The sequence below is a fragment of the Schistocerca cancellata genome, chromosome 8, assembly GCF_023864275.1.
Source record: "Schistocerca cancellata isolate TAMUIC-IGC-003103 chromosome 8, iqSchCanc2.1, whole genome shotgun sequence".
Taxonomy (NCBI): domain Eukaryota; kingdom Metazoa; phylum Arthropoda; class Insecta; order Orthoptera; family Acrididae; genus Schistocerca; species Schistocerca cancellata.
In genome coordinates, this window is record NC_064633.1 from 224,348,225 (window position 1) to 224,374,467 (window position 26,243).

Here is a 26,243-nt window from a genome sequence, read left to right on the forward strand (position 1 = left end):
TTAGAAGGGGGGCAAGTTCTTTCGCGTACTCTATGTAGAATCGAATTGGTATCTCGTCAGGTCCAGTGGATTTTCCTCTGTTGAGTGATTCCAGTTGCTTTTCTATTCCTTGGACACTTATTTCGATGTCAGCAGGAACTGCAGTGCGGTCTTCCTCTGTAAAGCAGCTTCGGAAAAAGGTGTTTAGTATTTCAGCTTTACGCGTGTCATCCTCTGTTTCAATGCCATCATCATCCCGGAGTGTCTGGATATGCTGTTTCTCGCCACTTACTGATTTAACGTAAGACCAGAACTTCCTAGGATTTTCTGTTAAGTCGGTACATAGAATTTTACTTTCGAATTCACTGAACGCTTCACGCATAGCCATCCTTACGCTAACTTTGACATCGTTTAGCTTCTGTTTGTCTGAGAGGTTTTGGCTGCGTTTAAGCTTGGAGTGAAGCTCTCTTTGCTTTCGCAGTAGTTTCCTAACTTTGTTGTTGAACCACGGTGGGTTTTTCCCGTCCCTCACAGTTTTACTCGGCACATACCTGTCTAAAACGCATTTTACGATTGCCTTGAACTTTTTCCATAAACACTCAACATTGTCAGTGACGGAACAGAAAGTTTCGTTTTGATCTGTTAGGTAGTCTGTAATCTCCCTTCTATTACTCTTGCTAAACAGATAAACCTTCCTCCCTTTTTTTATATTCATATTAACTTCCATATTCAGGGATGCTGCAACGGCCTGTGTGTGATGTCCTTAGGTTAGTTAGGTTTAAGTAGTTCTAAGTTCTAGGGGACTGATGACCTTAGACGTTAAGTCCCATAGTGCTCAGAGCCATTTGAACCATTTTTTTGACACATCGCTCAGGTATACTCTCACCAATGAGCAGAACCTACGATTTGGAAAAGTTAAGAGAACTGCCCGAAGCCTCACCATATGTCGCTATCCATGTCAGAGCCGTGCGGGCATCATCTTAACTGGATATGTAAATCACGAGATCGTCAGAACAGGCTGTACAACAGAAGCGGTGTACGTGCAATGATAGACCCACCTGGCTTTGGCGAAGTCCATGAAGGAGGGTTTTAAAGCCAAAGCATGCAGTGTTGGGGAAAGTGGGCAACCCTGTCGGAAAGAGCTCTCCATTGCTAGAGGGTGTGAGGCGTAGGTTACAGAGTATTCTCGAACTCGCGCAGTTCAAGAGGTAGATTACCACTGTTACTACAAACATCAAAAAAACTTTTGCATCTCTCAAGTACCCCGAACTTCCGAAGACAGACATTGACTGTGGATATTGTATCACACACATGGAACATTTGACTGTTCAGAGCTGTTATTCAACCAGCCCAAAGATGTAAACAACTATGCATGAGTAGCGCCTATTACACGGAGGGGGTCCGACAGCCGATCAGTTCCAGTCACTTCAACAAGAAGGAGGTACACGGCTCGTGTTGTCTGTAGTTCAACCATGCCTAGACGGTCAATACCGCGGTTCGATCGCATCCACATCATTACTTTGTGACAGGAAGGGCTCTCAACAAGGGAAATGTACAGTGGTCTCGGAGTGGACCAAAGCGATGTTGATTGGGCATGGAGGAAATACAGGAATTGTGGATGACATGCCTCGCTCAGGCTACCCAAGGGCTACTACTCCAATGGATCTCCGCTACCTACGGATTATGGCTCGGAGGAACCCTGTCAGCAACGGCACCATGTTGAATAATGCTTTTCGTGCAGCCACAGGACGTAAACGACTCAAACTGCGCGCAATAGGCTGCATGGTGCGCAGCTTCACTCCTGACGTCCATGGCGAGGTCCAACTTTGCAGCCACGACACCATGCAGCGCGGTACAGATGGGCCCAACAACACGGCGAATGGACTGCTCAGGATTGACATCACTTTCTCTTCACCGATGAGTGTCGCATATGCCTTCAACCAAACAACCGTCGGAGACGTGTTTGGAGGCAACCCGGTCAGGCTGTGTAGCGAGGGCAGCGAGGTGGAGGTTCCCTGGTGTTTTCGCGTGGCAGTATGTGGGGCCGACGCACGCGGCGGGTGGTCATGGAAGGCGCCGTAATAGCTGTACGATACGTCAATGCCATCCTCCGACCGATAGTGCAACCATATCGGCAGCATATTGGCAAGGCATTCGTCTCCGTTTTTTTTTTTTTTTTTTTTTTTTTTTGTGGTTTTAGAGCGCAGAACTGCTACGGTCATTAGCGCCCGATTCGTCTCCGTGGACGATATTTCGCGCCCACATCGTGCACATCTTGTGAATGCCTTCCTTCAGGATAACGACATCGCTCGACTAGAGTGGCCAGCATGATCTCCAGACATAAACACTATCGAACATGCTTGGCATAGATTGAAAAGGGCCGTTTATAGACGATGCGACCCACCAACCACTCTGAGGGATCTACGCCGAATCGTCATTGAGGAGTGGGACAATCTGGACCAACAGTGCCACGACGAATACAGCATGCATCAATGCAAGAGGACATGCTACTGGGTATTAGAGGTACTGGTGTGTACAGCAATCTGGACCACCACCTCTGAAGGTATCACTGCATGTGTGGTTTTCATGAGGAATAAAAAGGGCGGATATGATTTTTATGTTGATCTCTATTCCAATTTTCTATACAAGCTACGGAACTCTCGGAACCAGGGTGATGCAAAACTTTTTTGATGTATGTATATGAACTGGAAAACTCATGTTCTGAGGGATCATCTTCAAAAAGATGTGATCGACATGGTCGGATGCATGACTGAAGTCAATTGATGCCGGTGCACCAGGCATATGTAACCTGGCGAGTGCAGTCATGTCATTATAATGTCAAAGGGCCATATGAATGTTGTTCCACCACTCAGGGAAGTCTGATCAAGAGACATACAAGTAGGTAAAAATTTTCATGTCACAGTTGAGTAAAGTGATGGGCCAGTAATCACATATCCATGATCGCCAATGCAGTTTAGGCACTGGGATAGTGACCCCATCTAGGAAGGTGGCTGGGATAAAAAATGGTTCAAATGGTTCTGAGCACTACGGGACTTAACAGCTGAGGTCATCAGTCCGCTAGAACTTAGAACTACTTACACCTAACTTACATCACACACATCCATGCCTGAGTCAGGATTCGAACCGGCGACCGTGACGGTCGCGCGGTTCCAGACTGAAGCGCCTAGAACCGAGGCTGCGATCATCATTGTTGGGTACATCAGTTCACGACAGGTGGACACCCAAGTAGGTACCAGCAGATAGCTAAAACTCTTGTACATTCGAGTAGGATGCCGTCACGTCCAGGGGACATATTGATGGCTCCTGCCTCGATAGCATCTAAAAGTTCATCCAGGGTCACATCATGCTGAAGTTTTTGAGCCATGTCCTCTGGTTTGGTGTTTACAGTAAGTGCTGCTACCTTCTCAATTAAGATTGGGTGATGTGGGATGTCAGTGAACAGATGGGTGAAATGAGAATGGAAACTGTGACCAGTGGCGCTTAGTGTTGTATAAAGTCGTCATTCCGGACCAATGAGGTTGTGTATGAGAGCTCGACAAAGACGCTGGCGCTCTGTGAGGAGCGTTTTGTAGGGCATACGGTCATTGGTGCAGGACCTGACAAGGGCCTCTTCCAAATGTTGTATCCGTGAAGTGATCTGAACTTTGGCATGATGCATTATCACCTGACAGGTGGGAGAGAGTACCATGGAAGTGCAGTCAAGAAGGATCACATAATAAAAGTCCATGGTGCTCAAATGGAGAGCCTTGACAACTTTGCTGTATCCCATCAATGCCTTACATCGAGCTGGTTTCATGCAGGATAGCCACCAGGATAGGGTTGATGCATAGGTGGGGCAACATTGACAACAGAGGGCCCATGTGTCCTAAACAATCTGCCGGCAGTTAGGTTGGCAACGATTAATTTTCACTGGTCATGACTGTGCCACACCAGTTGACAGGCAAGGACGACACCACAGATGTAGACCTCATAGTCGGAAAAAATCAGAGGCCAAACTTTGCCAAGTTGAGCGTTGCTGGCAATGTAATGTGTGATGTACAGGCAGTTGAGGCAACTGGATGAGTGCACCGTATAATATGAAAAACCTGCATGGGTGCCATGAATCTTCATCCATGCACTGATAAGCAGAAGAGAATCAATGATGACAGAGAGGGTCTCACAAGGAGAATGTCATGAGAGTTGATCAGTAGGTCGTTGTGTGGAATTAAAGTCCCCACCAAAGACCATATCAACCAGAGGACCCTCAAAAAGCGGCGTTACCACATCAGCGAAGAAGGTGTGTCATTTGCGGCGTCAGCTGGAGCCAGATAGTGGATATACAGTACATTTAAAATCTGGACGCCGAACAGCATGAGGCCCATATCCCTATAATTAGGAAGGTACAATACACATCCAGTGGGGATCCTTGCGGAGTGGAGGATGACCACTCTGCTACCATTGTCGGAGGCATAGGATATATAGGCTGTGAAGCCAGCGGGAGTGTAGAAATCAGCGACAAACACTTCTTGGAGGAGGGCAATGTCGATGTGAGCAGCATAAATGGTGTCTCTGAACATTATGAGTTTATGTAAAGCCAGAATGGTGGCCAGATTCATTGTCACAATGTGGTAGTGTTGTGGATGTGCTTCCCCTATCGGCACAGAGGGCCCTGTGGAGATGTTCAGCTGTTGTGAACCATCCATGGCTGCCACTGTGGCCGCTATGACTGGGTGGGAGCTGTTTTGGGTGCCACAGTGGGGCACTCCCTGATGGGCGGACCAGCATCCTGATCTGCTCTGTTGTCAACATCATCAGCCCAGGAGATCAAAACTGATGGCTGGTGACTGTCGCACCCATCGAGGGCTAGGGGTGGTGACGCTGCCATGATGGGACCTGGGGAACCTCCCTCCATGGAATACATTGTTATCTTGTGGGATCGCAAGCAGGGAAAGAATGCTACCCATATGGGACATCGGGAGCGGCCACTCCTGTCGTCGGAGCACTCAAAGGGAGATCGGTATCTGGTCCACTACTCATGAATGTGTCATTGGAGGGAGTTCGACTTCGCTTCTTCCGTTTTTGGGGCGACCGCTGCTCTTGGGGGTGTTGTTCCACGTCAGAATGTGTCTTTTCATTGTCCAAAGTTGTGCCCGTCTGAAGGAGAGCAAAGGTAGGCACCACACTCGGTTTGATGTGCATCACGGCGAGTGGACCGTTCATCGAGCTCTGGAGAGTTGTGGGTTTCATCAGAGGGGATAACGCTGGTGGGGCCCCGTCCCCGCCATCGTTCCTTAGGGTGAGTGCCGGTGGGAGAACAGGCGCATCCTGAATTGACGTATCTGTATTGTGCATGGCCAAGACGTAGGTATCTGGTAAAGAAGTGACCATCGCCTTTGGAGCTGAGTCATTGGTCGGGATCTGGAGCAAACGGCGACGGATACAATCGGATCTAACATGGCCCTCCTGTCCACATCTTGCATATATCCGCAGTTGGCCATCATACATGATGATGGCTCGTACTCACCTATCAGTAGATAAGATAGTACGTGTTTTGACAGTTCGATCTTGATCTGTCGGACTCCAATTAGCACGTGACATGTCGTGAACTTCTGCCATTTTTCTGCGATGTGTCCCACAACGTTGCTGTAGGGTCGGAAAGCTTCAACGACCACGTCTTGGGGCATTTCGAAAGGGAGCTCAAGCACCCGAACTGTTCGAAGACTGAAACCAGCGTGGTCCTGTCATCTCTCCAGTATACCCGTCGGAATATTTAAACTTTAGTCCGCGTGCGTGCTGCAAAACTACGCTAGCACATGCTTCCTCCGTTGTCATTTTAATGCAGAATATGCTTCCGGTGATAGAGAAGTACGAGTACGGGTACCTACCACTTCTTGTGGGTGCTGGCGTAGCTCTTCGCGAATGCATAGTTCAATTTCATAACCGCGTTGTCGTGCATGTTCGGCTTGGAATCTAACTTTAACTGTCGCTCGGCGGTAAAAGTGCGCCATGGGGTACAATGTTAATGGACGCTATAGAACACAAATACCGCGACGTGAAAGTAAACAACTCCGTTAGCGGAGCGCTGCCCAGCGCGCGGAGCAGGTCGGCACGCGACCACGGCCGGAAGCCGACTGCGCTAGGCTGGCATACAACTGAAACAAGGAAATCTATCATCAGTTTTGGACACAGTTTGGCGACCTTACGTAAAAACGGAGCCTTTTCTGTACATTACTGGCTCGTGGGATGAGCAAAACTATCCTTCCTTATAGGATGGTCTAATTGTCGGTCAAGTCGGAATATCGACGTCTTCTCAAAATTAATTCCGCCACAGCATATGCCGTTTTATTAACCATACAGTTAATTAAGGTGAAGAATTACATTCGCCCATTGCAGAAGTGCCCTATTCTCACCTTGCATCAAATAAAAATCGCAAGTATCTGCGATGCAATTAATAAACGCCTTGATCCGTAATCAACTGCAGGCACCATCTTACGAGAAAATGTTTTGATATGCTTGATTTGCCGCAAAGTTATCACCAGAGCGTGAGGTGTTTAGCAAGGTTAATGATGGAGTTCTTCCTTTTCTTAATGATATTCGCACTAAAATATATTACTGTGGTATATTTGTAAAATGTTAGCTTTCAGAGCCGCAAATGTCACAGTTAATAAATGGTTCCAGGCTATTATGCCGTGGTCTAATGAATTTCACCCTTAAATCCAGAGTTTCGTCCCCATCTGCGGTAGGCCGTTGACGATGTAAGCTCTCGGCTAGGTGTAGCTCGCGCCGGTGTAACTCGCGCCGGCCTGGCGCTGCTGTGGGTCGGCCTCACGGCATCTCCACAGCCTCGGGAGCTAGCGGTGTTCAAATCGGAGACACAGTTTACTCCTCGCCTTGGAGGGCAGTACTGGGCTGTTGATGAGTGCTGTCGTAATTTATCGTTCCTTCCGGCACCTGCTATTGCAACGTTTTCGACGCTCGCCTGTTGCGATATCGGCCCGTACCACTGTGTGTCACTCCCACATGCGGAGCGCACATGCTGCAAGCGTTTAGGCCGTGCCATTCATTTTTGTTCCCAGACATTAAACTTATCCTCCGGTCCAAACGCAACACAGCCACTGGTCACGACTATGTCACCTTCGAGAAAGCCCCTATTCCTTCCTTCCTTCCTTCCTTCCTTCCTTCCTTCCTTCCTGACTGTCCTCGCCCATTTTTATAATGTCATCCTCTCTACTGGCTTCTATCCTGACCTGTGGAAGACCTTCCGCGTCCTCTTATTCCTCAAACCCAACAAACGCCCTACTGCTGCCTCTTCCTATCGTCCCATCTGCCTCACCTCCGTCTTCACTAAGGTCTTTGAATCCATCCTCTCCCACCGTATCCATCAGCACCTTGCTCAACGCCACCTCCTACCCCTTACCCAGTGTGGCTTCTGACCCTCCTTCTCTGCTGAAGACAAACTCCTCAACCTCGTTCACCTTCTGTCCCTCCAGCTCAATTCCCATCGTTCTGCCATTTTTGTTTCCCTTGACTTCCAAAATGCCTATGACCGTGTATGGCACCCTGCTCTCCTCTTTAAACTCCAAACCTACGCCCTTCCTATCAATTTTGTCCGTCTGGTCGCTTCCTTCCTCTCGCACCGTCCTTCCTATGTCACCCTCCACAACACCAACTCCCATATCTTTTATACCACGGCTGGCGTCACCCAGGGTTCTGTCCTCTCCCCTCTCCTTTATCTCTTGTATACAGCTGATATGCCCAAGCCACCCCCACCAGTCCACCTTCTCCAGTTTGCTGATGACACCGCCTTCCTGGCTCTCTATTCTACCCTTCAACAGTCCCAACGTACCCTCTAAAACCACCTTAACCAGTTCACCACTTGGTGTAACCAGTGGTTCCTCCGTCTCAACCCCTCCAAAACCCAGGCAATCATCATAGGCCACACCACTCGCTCCTTTCGCCTCCATGATTTCTACCTCACCCTTTATGGTCGTCCCATCCAGCTCACCCCCACCCTGAAATACCTTGGCCTCACCCTCGACCGACACCTCACCTGGACTCCTCATCTCCAGACCATTCAGCAGAAAGCCCATTCCCGCCTCTGCCTTCTGAAACTCCTGTCTGGCCAGACATGGGGATTGCATCCTTCTACCATCCTCCACACCTACAAATCCCTCATCCGTCCTATCCTCTGTTATGCCAGCATTGCGTGGGTCTCCACCCCCACCCGCTTTTACAAGGCCCTCCAAATCCTTGAACGCCATGCGCTCCGCCTTGCCTTCCGTATCCGCCTTCCTTCCCCCACATGGCTCCTGTATGAACTGATCCCCTTCCCCCCACCTCCTCCTGTTCCTCCAACATCTCCTCATCCTTTACATTGTCCGCAGGCTTGATCCCCCCCACCCTATGGTTTCCTCCTTCCTCTCCACCCCCCACCCGTTGCCGCGCCTATATCGCTGTATCCCTCCCTCTCTCCACCTCCACACCCTCCATCTCCTTCATCAGTGCAATTTCCAATGCCCCCCCCCTCCCAGATGACGAACTTCGCCGTGACATCTACCCTTCCTTCCAAGTATAACCTGGCCTTGTTCCCCTCCCTCTCCCCAGGGCCCCCTTTTTCCTCTCCCCTCCTTCTCCCAGAGCGGATTTTCCTCCTCCCCTCCCCTGAGACCCTGCACTCCATACTTGCCTCTTTCCTTCCCACATCCCTCCCTACCTGGCCCTCTTCAGCGCGCCCCCCGCTCATCTCCACCCTCTCTTCCCCTCCCCTCCCTCCCTTCTTCCAGTCTCCCTCATCTCCTTGCGCCTGGTAGATTCTCCGTTTTGCTCATTGTCAGTGTGCCACATCAGTGTTGTGTTTAGTGCTGTTTCTCCTGTGCGTCAAGTGGTGTGATTTTAATTGTGTACTGCCTTGAAGTTCGCCGTCAGTGTTTGTTATGTGCTACGCCATCCATAGATACCTTTTATGCTCCAGTCATACTGTGTCTTGCATTCTTTTAATTGTCATAGTGTGTGGCTTTTTGTGCGTGCTGCTTTTAAACAGTTTTTTATCTCCATTTTACAGTCACACCGTTTTTTATCTATTGCCTTCCATGATGTTCCCCCTTTTTTATATCTATGTTCACTGTATTCTCTCCTTTGTTATTTTTAAATGTCTTCTATTGTTTGCTTTATGTCTTTCGGCTGAAGAGCAGCGCATATGCTGCTGCCAGCCCACCTCGATGGGGAATCGAAATACAATAAAGAAAAAAAAACACAAAAAAAAACAAAAAAAAATTTATTTCCCTTGACCTCCAAAATTCCTATGACCGTGTATAGCATCCCGGTCTCCTCTTTAAACTCCAAACCTATGCCCCGCCTATCAATTTTGTCCGTTTGGTCGCTTCCTTCCTCTTGCACCGTCCTTCCTATGTCACCCTCCACAACACCAACTCCCGAATCTTTTATCCCATGGCTGGCGTCCCCCAGGGTTCTGCCCTCTCCCCTCTTCTTTATCTCTTGTATATGGCTGATACGCCCAAGCCACCCCCACCAGTCCACCTTCTCCAGTATGCTGATGACACTGCCTTCCTGGCTCTCCATCCTACCCTTCAACGGTCCCAATGTACCCTCTAAACCCACCTTAACCAGTTCACCACTTGGTGTAACCAGTGGTTCCTCCATCTCAACCCCCCCCCCCCAAACCCAGGCAATCATCATAGGCCGCACCACTCGCTCCTTTCGCCTCCACGATTTCTACCTCACCCTTTATGGTCGTCCCATCCAGCTCACCCCCATTCTGAGATACCTTGGCCTCACCCTCGACCGACACCTCACCTGGACCAATCATCTCCAGACCATCCAGCAGAAAGCCCATTCCCGCCTCCGCCTTCTGAAACTCCTGACTGGCCGGACATGGGGATTGCATCCTTCTACCATCCTCCACACCTACAAATCCCTCATCTGTCCTATCTTCTGTTATGCCAGCATTGCCTGGATCTCTGCCCCCACCCGCTTTTACAAGGCCCTCCAAATACTTGAACGCCATTCGCTCCGCCTTGCCTTCCGTATCCGCCTTCCTTCCCCCACACAGCTCCTGTATGAACTGATCCCCTTCCCCCACCTCCTCCTGTTCCTCCAACATCTTCGCATCCTTTCCATTGTCCGCAAGCTTGATCCCCCCCACCCTCTGGTTTCCTCCGTCCTCTCCAACCCCCACCCATTGCCGCGCCTCTATCGCTGAATCCCTCCCTCTCTCCACCTCCACACCTTCCATCTCCTTCATCAGTGCAATTTCCAGCGCCTCCCCCTCCCAGATGACGAACTTCGCCGTGACATCTACCCTTCCTTCCAAGTATAACCTGGCCTTGTTCCCCTTCCTCTCCACAGGGCCCCCTTTTTCCTCTCCTCTCCTTCTCCCTGAGCTGATTTTCCTCCCCCCCCCCTGAGACCCTGCACCCCATACTTGCCTCTTTCCTTCCCACATCCCTCCCTACCTGGCCCTCTTGAGCGCGCCCCCTGCCCATCTCCCCCCTCTCTTCCCCTCCCTCACTCCCTCCCTTCTTCCGGTCTCTCTCATCTCATTGCGCCTGGCAGATCCTCCGTTTTGCTCATCGTCAGTGTGCCACATCAGTGTTGTGTTTAGTGCTGTTTCTCCTGTGCGTCAAGAGATGTGATTTTAATTGTGTACTGCCACGAGGTTCGCAGTCAGTGTTTGTTATGTGCTACGCTATCCTTCGATACTTTTTATGCTCCAGTCATACTGTGCCTTGTGTTCCTTTAATTGTCGCAGTGTATAGCTTTTTGTGTGCGCTACTTTTAAACAGTTTTTTATCTCCATTTTACAGTCGCCCCTTTTTTGTCTATTGCCTTTCATGATGTTCCCCCTTTTTTATATCTATGTTCACTGTATTCTCTCCTTTGTCATTTTTAAATGTCTTCTATTGTTTGTTCTATGTCTTTCGGCTGAAGAGCAGCGCATATGCTGCTGCCAGCCCACCCCAATGGAGAATTGAAATACAATTAAAAAAATGAATATAAATAAAAAGTAGTATGCATTTTCAGCTTACGGGAAGCTAATCCGATTGCTATAGAGCTAACAGTTTTATAGAACTGATCACTTGTTTAGCAGTCCGGAACCGCGCGACTGCTACGGTCGCAGGTTCGAATCCTGCCTAGGGCATGAATGTGTGTGATGTCCTTAGGTTAGTTAGGTTTAAGTAGTTCTAAGTTCTAGGGGACTGATGACCACAGATGTTAAGTCCCATAGTGCTCAGAGCCATTTGAACCATTTTTTTTAGCCTCACTTCGAGCGCCAAGGTGGGACTCGTTAGTCCTGTCCAAACTATTGTGTTAGTACCATGGCGAAGGTCACTGATATGATTTCGAATACAATTTTTTCCAATTATGTTATAATTGCATCACTTAATAAGACTGCATGCAGCATCGCACCAAGACTGCGTTGACGATACTACTGCATGGCGGACACTCCCCACTGTGATCTCAAGTTACGAAGTAAGCATCTAAAACGACTCGAAGAGCTCTCCAGTGTCACGTACTTGGTGCTTGTTAGCTTTACAGCGGTGCTGCAAAACAGGCGGTGATTTAAGTTTGATCTCGAAATGTTTAATTTATTTCATCAACCTCATTTCATCTAGATTCGTAGATTTGCCAATGTTCACCTCTTTGAAGTTGTTCCACAGTGATGAAAAAAGTGAGGTGTCTAGTCTCCATTTCCATTTGTCCTTCTGGTTTTGCCTTATTTATGTGACTCTGAACTTTCAGTTAAGCAAGAGCCGACGAGCAGTTGTGACAGAGACAAGCGGAAGTGATGTGTGCTGGATCTCTCTTAAAACAATTATAAGCCTTTCCATTAGTATCCAACATGAGTTGAAATTACAATTAGCGATGTCCGTTGAGTCACATCCGGCCGCAATCTACTGCAATACTTAACAATTAGCTACAAGCGTCAACAGCGTGAAGCAACAGGGATATACACTAAGAGCAATGTGTGCCAAATGCGAGATAGTGCACGGAAATACCGTCTCTTGCTCACCTTGGTTAACCTCTTCTTGTTACTTTGGTTTCTCTCCATCAGAAGTTGTCTGTAAATTGAAATATCATTTATAGGGCACCTTTCACCTTTAATGACAAAGTATCACCAGTAGTTATATTGTAGTTGTTACGAGTACCCGATGCTTTTCGCCTATTTGGTTTTTATAGAATGAATCACAGTTTTACTTAAGGAGAAATTACTTAAGGAGTCATTACTGTTGGCTCGTTTCATGTCATCAGAAGCTGGAACAGAGCTTGTACTGTCTTAATTTTCTTCGCAGCTTTTCTGTCATTGCATAAGATTTCCTTGCACGGTTTGCTTTTCTGATTTGAACTATATGTTTCTCGCAGCTTATGAAATTTCTTTGTGGATGTTTGCGTTTCGTAATCAATGTTCTGTTATCTTTACATTTGTGTTATTACGGGTTAAAGGTTGTACAAATAAAAGCATTCATAAGGAAAACTGCTTTCGAGTACGTAACATTAATATAAATATTAATTACTCGAAATGTAAATAGCGACTGGTGATGCTAAAAAGCTAGTCGCTTTCGGTGAATGAGTTTTTCAGGTTGAAGTTTGCTTACTGCAAAAAAAAAAAAAAAAAAAAAAAAAAAAAAAAAAAAAAAAAAAAAAAAAAAAAAAAAAAAGCTATAACAGTTGTTGCAAAGGTGAGCAGCCCAAATAATTTCTCCTGCTCTCTATTTATGATGTTCAATATAGGTGCATTTGGTTACTATTGATAATTACCCAAATCGTAATTACAGAAATGTTAACAAAACTCATTGGCTTACACTATGTATTTCTCCGAGTCAGTGCAGTGGCAACCACTGTTGCTGTGTCTTTGAAGTGTGAACTTCCCCAGTGCTAGGCAGCTCAACAAACACATTAGCTGAGCAAACGCATTCTGTTGCTAATCTAATGAAGAATGGGCAACATTGTAGACTACGTTTGGCAACTATTTGACCAATTATTTATTGCCTGGTAGATTCGCTCGTTATTTTCTTCTCACTTAAAATTGTCAAAGATTCTCAGTTGCCGGCTGCTGAGGCCGAGCGGTTCTAGGCGCTTCAGACCGGAACCGCGATGCTGATATGGTCGCAGGTTCGAATCCTACCTCGGGCATGGATGTGTGTGATGTCCTTGGGTTAGTTAAGTTTAAGTAGTTCTACGTCTAGGGGACTGATGACCTCAGATGTTAAATCCCATAGTGCTTAGAGCCATTTGAACCATTTTTTTTATTCTCAGTTGAGAGCCAACGTAAAGGTAGCAACGTTACGTTTTTGAGTCGAGGAAGTTCGTTTCAACAAAAGTACAGCTTACTTCGTCATATACATTGCGAATTCTACGTTTTAGTATCAGTGGGACAACAAGGTCGCGACATTTGCTGCAGCTGTATGCTAGGTTAGTGGCAAAGTGTTCATCCCACAAGGGGCAGACTGCGTTAATTATACTTACTTAATTATGGCTCCACATGATTTATTAACTGGATTTCGTTATGTATGTACCCCTATTTCTACATTTGCATACTTTTGTGGCAGAGCTTCCTGTACCGCTACTTCAATATGACTGTGTGTAGTGAATGTAGACACCGACCATTTCGAAAGCGAAAATGCGCATTATCCTGCTAATCTGTAACAATTTGAGATACTTTGTTTTACTAAAAGACTTTTTTGTAACATAATTATAATAAGTTGTATTTAATTTATGTTAGTACAGGCAAACTAAATTGCGTTTTCTTGTTAGTTTATGAACACAAAAGACAAACATAAGAGTAAATTAATCAGCAGCATTATAGTCTCACAAATTACCTAAAACAGTCTGACAATGCTCGGATAGTTTATTCGACTTTATGCTTGTAAACAATACGAGTATGTACCGTATTTTGGTAGCACTTTGTCTCCTTGCTTGTTATGCTGTATCAGAGAACAGGAAAGCTACGCAGTTCAGCATAACTTCACGGTGAGGGGTCTCACAAATTCTGTTCCCAACTGTACTCGTAAAAACGTCAGTGGATTACGTACATAACAAGAGCCGCAGTTCTCTGTGACGGGTAGAATAACAAAACCAAAGCCTAAGTTCTAAATTTCGCGTTCAAGAAATCGTACACACAGGAGAGTCGTACGAACATTCCGTCATTTTACCAACAGTCAGACTCCCGTATGGACGACATACAGTCCTGGAAATTGAAATAAGAACACCGTGAATTCATTGTCCCAGGAAGGGGAAACTTTATTGACACATTCCTGGGGTCACATACATCACATGATCACACTGACAGAACCATAGGCACATAGACACAGGCAACAGAGTATGCACAATGTCGGCACTAGTACAGTGTACATCCACCTTTCGCAGCAATGCAGGCTGCTATTCTCCCATGGAGACGATCGTAGAGATGCTGGATGTAGTCCTGTGGAACGGCTTGCCATGCCATTTCCACCTGGCGCCTCAGTTGGACCAGCGTTCGTGCTGTACGTGCAGACCGCGTGAGACGACGCTTCATCCAGTCCCAAACATGCTCAATGGGGGACAGATCCGGAGATCTTGCTGGCCAGGGTAGTTGACTTACACCTTCTAGAGCACGTTGGGTGGCACGGGATACATGCGGACGTGCATTGTCCTGTTGGAACAGCAAGTTCCCTTGCCGGTATAGAAATGGTAGAACGATGGGTTCGATGACGGTTTAGATGTACCGTGCACTATTCAGTGTCCCCTCGACGATCACCAGTGGTGTACGGCCAGTGTAGGAGAAAACTCCCCACACCATGATGCCGGGTGTTGACCCTGTGTGCCTCGGTCGTATGCAGTCCTGATTGTGGCGCTCACCTGCACGGCGCCAAAAACGCATACGACCATCATTGGCACCAAGGCAGAAGCGACTCTCATCGCTGAAGACGACACGTCTCCATTCGTCCCTCCATTCACGCCTGTCGCGACACCACTGGAGGCGGGCTGCACGATGTTGGGGCGTGAGCGGAAGACGGCCTAACGGTGTGCGGGACCGTAGCCCAGCTTCATGGAGACGGTTGCGAATGGTCCTCGCCGATACCCCAGGAGCAACAGTGTCCCTAATTTGCTGGGAAGTGGCGGTGCGGTCCCCTACGGCACTGCGTAGGATCCTACGGTCTTGGCGTGCATCCGTGCGTCGCTGCGGTCCGGTCCCAGGTCGACGGGCACGTGCACCTTCCGCCGACCACTGGCGACAACATCGGTGTACTGTGGAGACCTCACGCCCCACGTGTTGAGGAATTCGGCTGTACGTCCACCCGGCCTCCCGCATGCCCACTATACGCCCTCGCTCAAAGTCCGTCAACTGCACATACGGTTCACGTCCACGCTGTCGCGGCATGCTACCAGTGTTAAAGACTGCGATGGAGCTCCGTATGCCACGGCAAACTGGCTGACACTGACGGCGGCGGTGCACAAATGCTGCGCAGCTAGCGCCATTCGACGGCCAACACCGCGGTTCCTGGTGTGTCCGCTGTGCCGTGCGTGTGATCATTGCTTGTACAGCCCTCTCGCAGTGTCCGGAGCAAGTATGGTGGGTCTGACACACCGGTGTCAATGTGTTCTTTTTTCCATTTCCAGGAGTGTAGTAATAGACATCCCTGACGTAGAGAAACAACTGAAAGATTTGAGCCAGCCGCGGTGGCCGAGCGGTTTTAGGCCCTCCAGTCCGGAATCGGGCGACTACTACGGTCGCAGGTTCGAATCCTACCTTGGGCATGGATGTGTGTGATGTTCTTAGGTTAGTTAGGTTTAAGTAGTTCTATGTTCTAGGGGACTGATGACCTCCGATGTAAAGTCCCATAGTGTTCAGAGCCGTTTGAACCATTTGAAAGCAAATAAATCACCAGGGCCGGGTGGAATCCCAGTTCGATTTTACAAAGAGTACTTTACGAACTGGTCCCTTACTTAGCTTACGTTTATCGTGAATCTCTCGCCCAGCACAAAATCCCAAGCGACTGGAAAAAAGCGCAGGTGACTCCATACGTAAGAAGGGAAAAGAACATACCCGCAAAATTACAGATCAATACCCCTAATCCCGGCGGAGGTTCGAGTCCTCCCTCGGGCATGGGTGTATGTATTTGTCCTTAGGAAAATTTAGCTTAAGTAGTGTGTAAGCTTAGGGACTGATGACCTTAGCAGTTAAGTCCCATACGATTTCACACACATTTGAACATTTTTGAGTACCCCTAATTTATCCAGAATGAGAAGTCACTCTGCAGCGGAGTGTGCGCTGATATGAAACTTCCTGGCAGATTAAAACTGTGTGCCCGACCCAGACTCGAACTCGGGACCTTTGCCTTCCGCGGGCAAGTGCTCTACCAACTGAGCTACCGAAGCACGACTCACGCCCGGTACTCACAGCTTTACTTCTGCCAGTATCTTGTCTCCTACCTTCCAAACTTTACAGAAGCTCTCCTGCGAAACTTGTAAAACTAGCACTCCAGAAAGAAAGGATACTGCGGAGACATGGCTTAGCCACAGCCTGGGGGATGTTTCCAGAATGAGAAGTCACTCTGCAGCGGAGTGTGCGCTGATATGAAACTTCCTGGCAGATTAAAACTGTGTACCCGACCGAGACTCGAACTCGGGACCTTAGCCTTTCGCGGGCAAGTGCTCTACCATCCGAGTTACCGAAGCACGACTCACGCCATGTACTCACAGCTTTACTTCCGCCAGTATCTCGTCTCCTACCTTCCAAACTTTACAGAAGCTCTCCTGTGAAACTTGCAGAACTAGGGGCGTGAGTCGTGCTTCGGTAGCTCAGATGGTAGAGCACTTGTCCGCGAAAGGCTAAGGTCCCGAGTTCCAGTCTCGGTCGGGCACACGGTTTTAATCTGCCAGGAAGTTTCACCCCTAATTTATGTTTGCTGCAGAATCCTTAAACATATTCTCAGTTCGCAACTAATAAACTTTCTTGAGACTGAGAAGCTTATGTTCACGAATCAGCATGGTTTTAGAAGGCATCGCTCGTGTGAAACTCAACTTGCCCTTTTCTCACATGATTTACTGAGAACTATGGATGAAAGACAAAAGGCAGACTCCATGTTTCTAGATTTCCGGGAAACATTTGATCCGCTGCCCCACTGCGGGTTGTTAGCGAAGGTACGAGGATATGGAATAAGTTCACAGATATGCGAGTGGCTAGAACCCAGTACGTTGTCCTCGACGACGAGTGTTAATGAGAGTCAAAGGTATCGTCAGGAGTACCACAGGGAAGTGTGATAAGACCGCAGTTGTTCTCTACATACATAAATGATTTGGCGGACAGAGTGGGCAGCAATCTGCGTCTTTTTACTGATGATGCTGTGATGCACGGTACGGTATCGAACTTGAGTGACTGTAGGAATATACAAGACGACTTAGACAAAATTTCCAGGCGTTACAGTCTGGAACCGTACGACCACTACGGTCGCAGGTTCGAATCCTGCCTCGGACGTGGATGTGTGTGATGTCCTTAGGTTAGTTAGGTTTAAGTAGTTCTAAGTTCTAGGGGACTGATGACCTGAGAAGTTAAGTCCCATAGTGCTCAGACCCATTTTTTTGAACTAGCAAGTACCCTGGGAATGTGCTGCATTTTCAGTTACAATAACAGCAACGTCGTCAATAACTGGGATAGGACACCGTCCTCTTCCATACGCCACACCAAGGCCATGCTTGTTTTCTTTAATCATTTAATAATGGCGGGTCTCTCTTCAAACCTTTCAGTCGTCGACACTCTCACAATGCAGCCCCGTAATTGCTGCTATTCACATAAAACAGTTTCACTCAACAGGCAAAGTCTCTCTTCTCGACAACCATGCTGTTCACTCTCATTATGGCTTTTCATACGACAGTGTGGATGTCATAACGTCACACGAACACTGTGCAGCGGTAGATGTGCAACTGGAGGTCATAACTAGAACCAATTTTTCCCAGCGTAAATCAGTTCCGCATTGATGCACTAGCATATCTACCAACTTATGCTACCATACGACAATTACAGCCCAAAGCAGACCTTCGTGAGTAGCTGCACTTTATTTACAACTACTCAGTATTTTCTGCAGTCCTAAGCCTTCTCAAGTTCGTTTTAGTAAGTCGCTTTTTTAGGCCTAATTTGAAATGTCAACTGTTTGTTTAGCATGTTTATGTAACTATTTGTACACGGAAAAATGATTGGGGAATTTATATTAGAGTTCATAAGCGAGCGTGTGTGTGTGTGTGTGTGTGTGTGTGTGTGTGTGTGTGTATGTGTGTGTGTGTGTGTGTGTGTGGGTGTGTGTGGGTGTGTCTGTGTGTGTGTCTGTGTGTGTGTGTGTGTGTGTGTGTGTGTGTGTGTGTGTGAGTGAGAGAGAGAGAGAGAGAGAGAGAGAGAGAGAGAGAGAGAGAGTTTGTGTGTGTGAGTGTGTGTGGCAATGAACATTGTTATATGTGATGAAACATTTCATTTTTTATGTTGCTGATGTAGTTTTGCAGGCGTTACATGTGGAAAGCACATTGTAAGACTTGACAAGCATCACTGAACAATTTAGATACAGCTACAAACCACAAATAGGCTAGGTCAAACTTTGACTTTTTTTAAAAATATTGTATACATATTTTTTAACTTTCCTGCCATCTTGCATTTTTAAATTTCCTGCTATCTTGCATTTTTAAATTTCCCACCAACTACCATCTTTGATTTTTGAAATTCCCACTACAGCCAGAGACTGCTGCGCTGCAACTGTGGAGCCTACTAACGATGGAAACTTGAACTATATGCCGAAATCCTCATAGAATGCTATTTACTGAGGTGCGTAAACAATGAGCAAATAGGTAACTGTACTGCCCCTTACTCAGGAAAGAATATTTTCTGACATACTCTGAAGAACCAAGAAATTATGACCACCTGCTTGTTGGTCCACCTTTGGAACATAACACAAGAGCGATTTTGCATAGCATGCACTTGACAAAATGGTTCAAATGGCTCTGAGCACTATGGGACTTAACATCTTAGGTCATAAGTCCCCTAGAACTTAGAACTACTTAAACCTAACTAACCTAAGGACATCACACACACCCATGCCCGAGGCAGGATTCGAACCCGCGACCGTAGCAGTCCCGCGGTTCCGGACTTCAGCGCCAGAACCGCACGGCCACCGCGGCCGGCTGCACTTGACAATTCCTTCGTAGATTCCGCAGGTATGTCTACACACAAATCAAGCAATTCCGGTTAATTATAGGCTGATAGTTCATGGGAATAGAGAAGCTGTCATACAGTGGACCAGACGTGTTGCATCAGGTTCAGAGCACAAGAATGTGGTGACCATGACATCAAATTTAGTTCCTTGTCATGCTCTTCAAACCACTGTAGCATGATTCTGGCCTTGTGACATACACTACTGGCCATTAAAATTGCTACACCAAGAAGAAATGCAGGTGATAAACGGGTATTCATTGGACAAATAAACTATTGGCCATTAAAATTGCTACACCACGAAGATGACGTGCTACAGACGCGAAATTTAACCGACAGGAAGAAGATGCTGTGATATGCAAATGATTAGCTTTTTAGAGCATTCACACAAGGTTGGCGCCGGCGGCGACACCTACAACGTGCTGACATGAGGAAAGCTTCCAACCGATCTCATACACAAACAGCAGTTGACCGGCGTTGCCTGGTGAAATGTTGTTGTGATGCCTCGTGTAAGGAGGAGAAATGCGTACCATCACGTTTCCGACTTTGATAAAGGTCGGATTGTAGCCTATCGCGATTGCGGTTTATCGTATCGCGACATTGCTGCTCGAGTTGCTCGAGATCCAATGACTGTTAGCAGAATATGAAATCAGTGGGTTCAGGAGGGTAATACGGAACGCCGTGCTGGATCCCAACAGCCTCGTATCACTAGCAGTCGAGGTGACAGGCATCTTATCCGCATGGCTGTAACGGATCGTGCAGCTACGTCTGATCCCTGAGTCAACAGATGGGGATGTTTGCAAGACAACAACCATCTGCATGAATAGTTCGACGACGCTTGCAGCAGCATGGACTATCAGCTCGGAGACCATGGCTGCGATTACTCTTGACGCTGCATCACAGACAGGAGCGCCTGCGATGGTGTACTCAAAGACGAACCTGGGTGCACGAATGGCAAGGCCGTTATTACGGCCAGAGGTGGTTGTTCTGGGTACTGATTTCTCAGGATCTACGCACCCAAACTGCGTGAAAATGTAATTACATGTCAGTTCTAGTATAATATATTTGTCCAATGAATACCCGTTTATCATCTGCATTTCTTCTTGGTGTAGCAATTTTAGTGGCCAGTAGTGTAGTCCAGATCTGTAAATTACAAAATTTGTGAGCACCGATGGTTCTACAGACCAGTAGTGTGTGCCTTCTGGTTTCAGGATGAATAGATATCTGAGAACCACATGACCAAATGGTAGTGTGTGGTCTTTTAAAAATATTTCTTAGTTGTTACTATTATTTTATTTTTATGTAGATGTTGTACAAAGATTTGTTTTTCCGATGAACATCATAATGCTTAGGTGTTACTAACACATTTGATATTACGTTAAAATATTATGTGTTATATTCATGCCCATTCATCAGCAACATTCTGTCTGCCCTTTTATATAGATGACAGACTAAAAGAAAATAGCAAATAAATTATAAAAAATAATAATAATACTTTGCCAGCCCAGAAACAGCGTGCCAAGCACGCGGCACGGCCGTGATGGCTGCTCACATTGCTCTATAAACCACCCGTCTTCACATCAACAGATCCATTACTGCTAATCTGTGAAGGTGATCATCGCGCCCTATAAGCTTAACAGTCTCCCGACTTTTATTTACCTCAAACTTCTCTGGAATATTGATTCAGACTTGGTTGTTTACCGCTATCTATAAGTTCTGGTATTCGCACGATTTGCGCTTCGTGAATTCCCGTCACTCGTGAACCAAGACTATGAGTAACTGAAGCAGGCTTCCATTGGCCGTAACAACAAACTTTGGTATTTGGTATCAGAGTCGCTTCAAGATGATCCTACGATCCTGGCAAAAATGACAAAGCTGCGCCCTCCCCCCACTCCTTACCCCATAAAACTACCTTTTTCTAATCTTTTTTACACAGATTTATCAAATTACACAGTATTGCCAGAAGGTTTGATTAACATGAAACATTACTGAAAAAAGTACTGAAATGAACTTTACTGGTGAGAAATATTGCACATAATGAAGTAAATGTATCATTGTCTTAAATCAGTTACAAAATGTGTAACCTTCTAACAAAAACTGAATCTAAAACAAAATCTATATCTTGTTGTTTATGGCAGCTACTGTAGACTGGTTGGTTACGGGCACGACTTCCAGGCGCAGTGAACCGAGCGATGTGGCGCAGTGGTTAGCACATTGGACTCGCATTCGGGAGGACGACGGTTCACACCCGGGTAAGGCCATCCTGATTTAGGTTTTCCGTGATTTCCCTAAATCGCTTCAGGCAAATCTCGGGATGGACCCTTTGAAAGAGCACACAAAATTTCCCTCCCCATCTTTCCCTAATCCGATGGGACCGATGACCTCGCATTTTGGTCCCCTCCACCGAATCAACCAACCAACCAGGCAGACTGAATACGAGAACTACATGGGTTAAGCGTTTAGGATAGTAATTAGCCAAGAAACTTATCAATTTTACTGCTTCAGCATGTGACCATTCCAGTTCTGCTCGAGTAACAACGAAATACCTACTTTCAATGTTCTTAAACCAGATGCTTGAACAACATTTTGTTGTGTATAGGAATCCTGCATGTTCGGTTCGCTAGACAAACAATCAAACAACTCATATTAATGAGTTTTATTAGAACAAGAAAATTGCAATACTTAACTTTGCGAGATGGGTCGCAAGCAAAGTGCGACATACAAAATAATATGTCTTTGCAGTGACTGCTGGTGTCTAACTGACAGAAATCTGTCCTGAACTGCTATCGAAATGCCTAACGTGGAAGCTGCTATCGAAGTGGGCTCCACCAATCGGGCGCGACGCTTATGTGCTCTTCACCTAGGAGCCGCTGCTGTCGTGTTGTCGTCTTGGAAAGGAGGTCGGTCATTGTGCGATTGGCTGACTTCTTCTCACAGCCCTTCCTTCCTGTCGTTCCTGATTGGCGTGCCGGCGCTTGACTTTATGCCGCAACACATTTATTTACACAAGGGCTCAACTTAGAAATAAAGAGTGCATCTGTACATTGGGACGGCTAACGACTCCGGAAATATGATTAGTCAGCCACATAAGTCTTAATCTTGAACTCTGTTTCATTAACATAGTATATCGTTCCAGCAGAAACTCGGGAACACCAGAAGATCTGGCTCCAGTGCAAGTCTTCGGTCGGCATAAATCGCTAAATACTAGAAGCCTTCGGCCAAACAGTATACTTGCTTCAGCATCAGGTCGTCAGCTTTTGAGATCCTACTGTACCGAAGTGAATTAGTAGCAAGAGCTCCGTTGTTGCTCATGAACGAGCTGTGTAGGCGGCCGCTTACGATTCTAATGCACTGCATGAATATATGAAGATGGTATCTGTTCTTTCGGACATATCCGCGAGTGATGAGTGTAATGGGCAGGAGCACTACGAATGTAGTCTGTGGACATTAAGCTGGTAATGTGGGTCGCACGGGGAGCGTGCAAGGGATAAATCCCTGCAGACACATTGTCCTCTGTGTCCTCGGTGGCTCAGAAATTGACAAGAAGGGTGGGATAATAGGTTAGTCTTCCCGTTCAGAATTTAATAATTGTTTGTGCTTCAACTAATTTGTTGATTTTCTTTTTGCAGCTGATATTAAATGATGATTTGACTATGGTTGTCTGATTTTCATGAAAATACCAAGTCAATGTGATAATAAAAAAGCAGATGGCTACAACGTCTTCCATGTTAGCAGGGGACCCCGGGTTCGAGTCCCGGTCGGAGCACACATTTTCAACTGCCCCCGTTGATGTATATCAACGCATGTCGGCAGCTTAGGGTCTTGATTTAATTATCATTTCATTCAAATGCACTGTTGTCACATAAACCGTGTTAGGGATAGGCATCTCTTCACTAGCAGATTTATTATGCTACTTGTACGAAAAGACGCTGTAAGAAAAGTGTGGGTTTACAGTAGCGGACTGAGCCGACCGCTGCGGCCGAGCGGTTCTAGGCTCTTCAGTCCGGAACCGCTCTGCAGCTATGGTCGCAGCTTCGAATCCCGCCTCGGGCAGGGATGTGTGTGATGTCCTTAAGTTAGTTAGGTTGAAGTAGACTACTGGCCATTAAAATTGCTACACCACGAAGATGACGTGCTACAGACGCGAAATCGAACCGACAGGAAGAAGATGCTGTGATATGCAAATGATTAGCCTTTCGGAGCATTCACACAAAGTTGCTGCCGGTCCCATAGTGCTTAGAGTCAGTCGCGAGCTAAGGGAAAGGCTCCTTCTCAATAAATAGAGAGGAGGATGATGTCACTGTTTCTCCCGGTTGTCAGTTAAGATGTGTCTATTTTGTATCTTTATCTTCTGGTGAAGCTGGCGTGTCTTTAGCAGCAAGGAACGACTCGGCCCTGAAGCTTCCTACCTGTGGCCGCGACATGGCGCGCAGCAGCGTCTGTCGCTGCTCGTCGAGGATGGCGGCGACGCGCCCCCTGGCGGCGGATCCCGCGTCGCTGTCTGTGAGCAGCTGCAGCACGGAGAGGTCGCCGCCGCGCGAGCACGCCAGCTCCACCGGGTCGGCGACGCCGGAGTACGTGCTGGGCGGCGTCGCCAGCACCGCCACCACCGACGACAGCGGGCCCTCGTCGCCGCTCGCCGACCACATCTCCTCTGACGCCGTCAGCGCTGCGCTGTCGCCTGACAAATTTACTAACACCCGACATTTATTACAAAACTCTGCCAGGTATTACACGGGTCATTCAGTAATTAAAGAGACAAATTGGTCTAGTAAAAACAAACCAATACTTTTACTGAGGACGGGGCGTGGGTCGTGCTTGGGTAGCTCAGTTGGTAGAGCACTTGCCCACGAAAGGCAAAGGTCCCGAGTTCGAGTCTCGGTCCAGCACACAGTTTTAACCTGCCAGGAAGTTTCATATCAGCGCACACTCCGCTGCAGAGTGAAAATCTCATCCTGGAAACACCTCCCAGGCTGTGGCTAAGTCATGTCTCCGCAATATCCTTTCTTTCAGGAGTGCTAGTTCTGCAAGTTTCGCAGGAGAGCTTCTGTAAAGTTTGGAAGGTAGGAGACGAGATACTAGCAGAAGTAAAGCTATGAGTGCGGGTCGTGAGTCGTGCTTGGGTAGCTCAGTTGGTAGAGCACTTGCCCGCGAAAGTCAAAGGTCCTGAGTTCGAATCTCGGTCCGGCACACAGTTTTAATCTACCAGGAAGTTTCAATACTTTTTCTACTTCTCAACATAATCCTCTTGAACACTTATGCACTTGTTCCAACGGGCTACAAGCTTTTTTATTCCGGCTGCAAAGAACTCTTTATCTTCATGTTTGAACCAATTTTCCACAAACTTTTTCACGCCCTCGTTGTCCTGGAACCTCTTCCCACGTAATGCCTCCTTCAGTGCACCAAACAAATGGAAGTCACTAGGTGCTAAATCAGTACTGTAAGGGGGATGGAGCAGTACTTCCCAGCCCATTTTTTCGATGGTTTCACGGGTTAGTTGAGCAAAATGGTTCAAATGGCTCTGAGCACTATGGGACTTAACAGCTGAGGTCATCAGTCCCCTAGAACTTAGAACTACTTAAACCTAACGAACCTAAGGACATCACACACACCCATGCCCGAGGCAGGATTCGAACCTGCGACCGTAGCGGTCGCATGGTTCCAGACTGAAGCGCCTAGAACCGCTCGGCCACTCTGGCCGGCTAGTTGAGCAATATGAGGACGTGCGTTGTCTTGCTGAAGAATCACACCTCTCCTCTGAGATCCACGACGTCGCTCTCTCATGGCTGGCTTCACCTACACTCATGCTCATAAATTAAGGATAATTGCAGAATGTGATGCCACCCAACGTGGCACTACACAAAACTGGCGCTAATAGCATAGGCACATAGGGAACACACACGACACAGATCTGTAAGTCCAGGGTGTTGGTGATAAGTTGAGAAAACTGTCCCGAAACACATGTGCTACAAAACCTCACTGTTTCCTGCGCATGTACCACGACATCGATATGGGATATGATCACCGTGTACACGTACACAGGCCGAACAACGGGTTGGCATACTCTGGATCAGGTGGTCGAGCAGCTGCTGGGGTACAGCCTCCCATTCTTGCACCAGTGCCTGTCGGAGTTCCTGAAGTGTCGTAGGGGTTTGAAGACGTGCAGCGGTAAGTCGACCGAGAGCATGCCAGACGTGCTCGATGGGGTTCAGGTCTGGAGAACAGGCAGGCCACTCCACTCGCCTGATATCTTCTGTTTCAAGGTACTGTTCCACGATGGTAGCTCGGTGGAGCCGTGTGTTATCATCCATCAGGAGGAAAGTGGGATCCACTGCACCTCGTGAAAAGGCGGACATACTGGTGCAAAATGACGTACCAACACACCTGACCTGTTGCAGTTCCTCTGTCAAAGACATGCAGGGGTGTACGTGCACCAATCATAATCCCACCCCACATCACCAAACCACGACCTCCATACAGGTCCCTTTCAAGGACATTAAGGGGTTGATATCTGGTTCCTGGTTCACGCCAGATGAAAACCCGGCGAGAATCACTGTTCCGTGAACATAACCTGGGACCAATGTTCCAATGACCACGTACCGTATTCTTGACACGAGGCTTTACGGGCTCTCCTGTGACCAGGGGGCAGTGGAATGCATCTTGCAGGTCTCCCGGCGAGTAAACCATGTTTGTTCAGTCGTCTGTAGACTGTGTCTGGAGACAACTGTTCCAGTGGCTGCGGTAAGATCCCGAGCAAGGCTACCTGCAGTACTCCGTGGCCGTCTGCGGACATTGATGGTAGATATCGGTCTTCTTGTGGTGTTGTACACTGTGGACGTCCCGTACTGTAGCGACTCGACACGTTTCCTGTCTGCTGGAATCGTTGCCATAATCTTGAGGTCACACTTTGTGGCACACGGATGGCCCGTGCTACGACCTGCTGTGTTTGACCAGCCTTTAGTCGCCCTAGTATTCTACTCCTCATAATGTAATCAATATGTGTTCTTTGAGCCATTTTCAACACACAGTCACCATTAGCACGTCTGGAAACGTCTGCACACTTACCCGCAGC

At 47.4% G+C, this 26,243-nt stretch overlaps 1 protein-coding gene across 1 annotated transcript in view; it reads right to left on the reverse strand.

The window, feature by feature from the left end:
* LOC126095474 (putative methyltransferase NSUN7) overlaps positions 1–26,243 on the reverse strand; it is a 165,775-nt gene that overhangs the window by 29,026 nt on the left and 110,506 nt on the right. Inside the window, exon 7 of the mRNA XM_049910263.1 lies at positions 23,581–23,864. Within this exon, the coding sequence (XP_049766220.1) occupies positions 23,581–23,864 (284 nt within the window). The remainder of the gene's footprint in view (positions 1–23,580; positions 23,865–26,243) is intronic.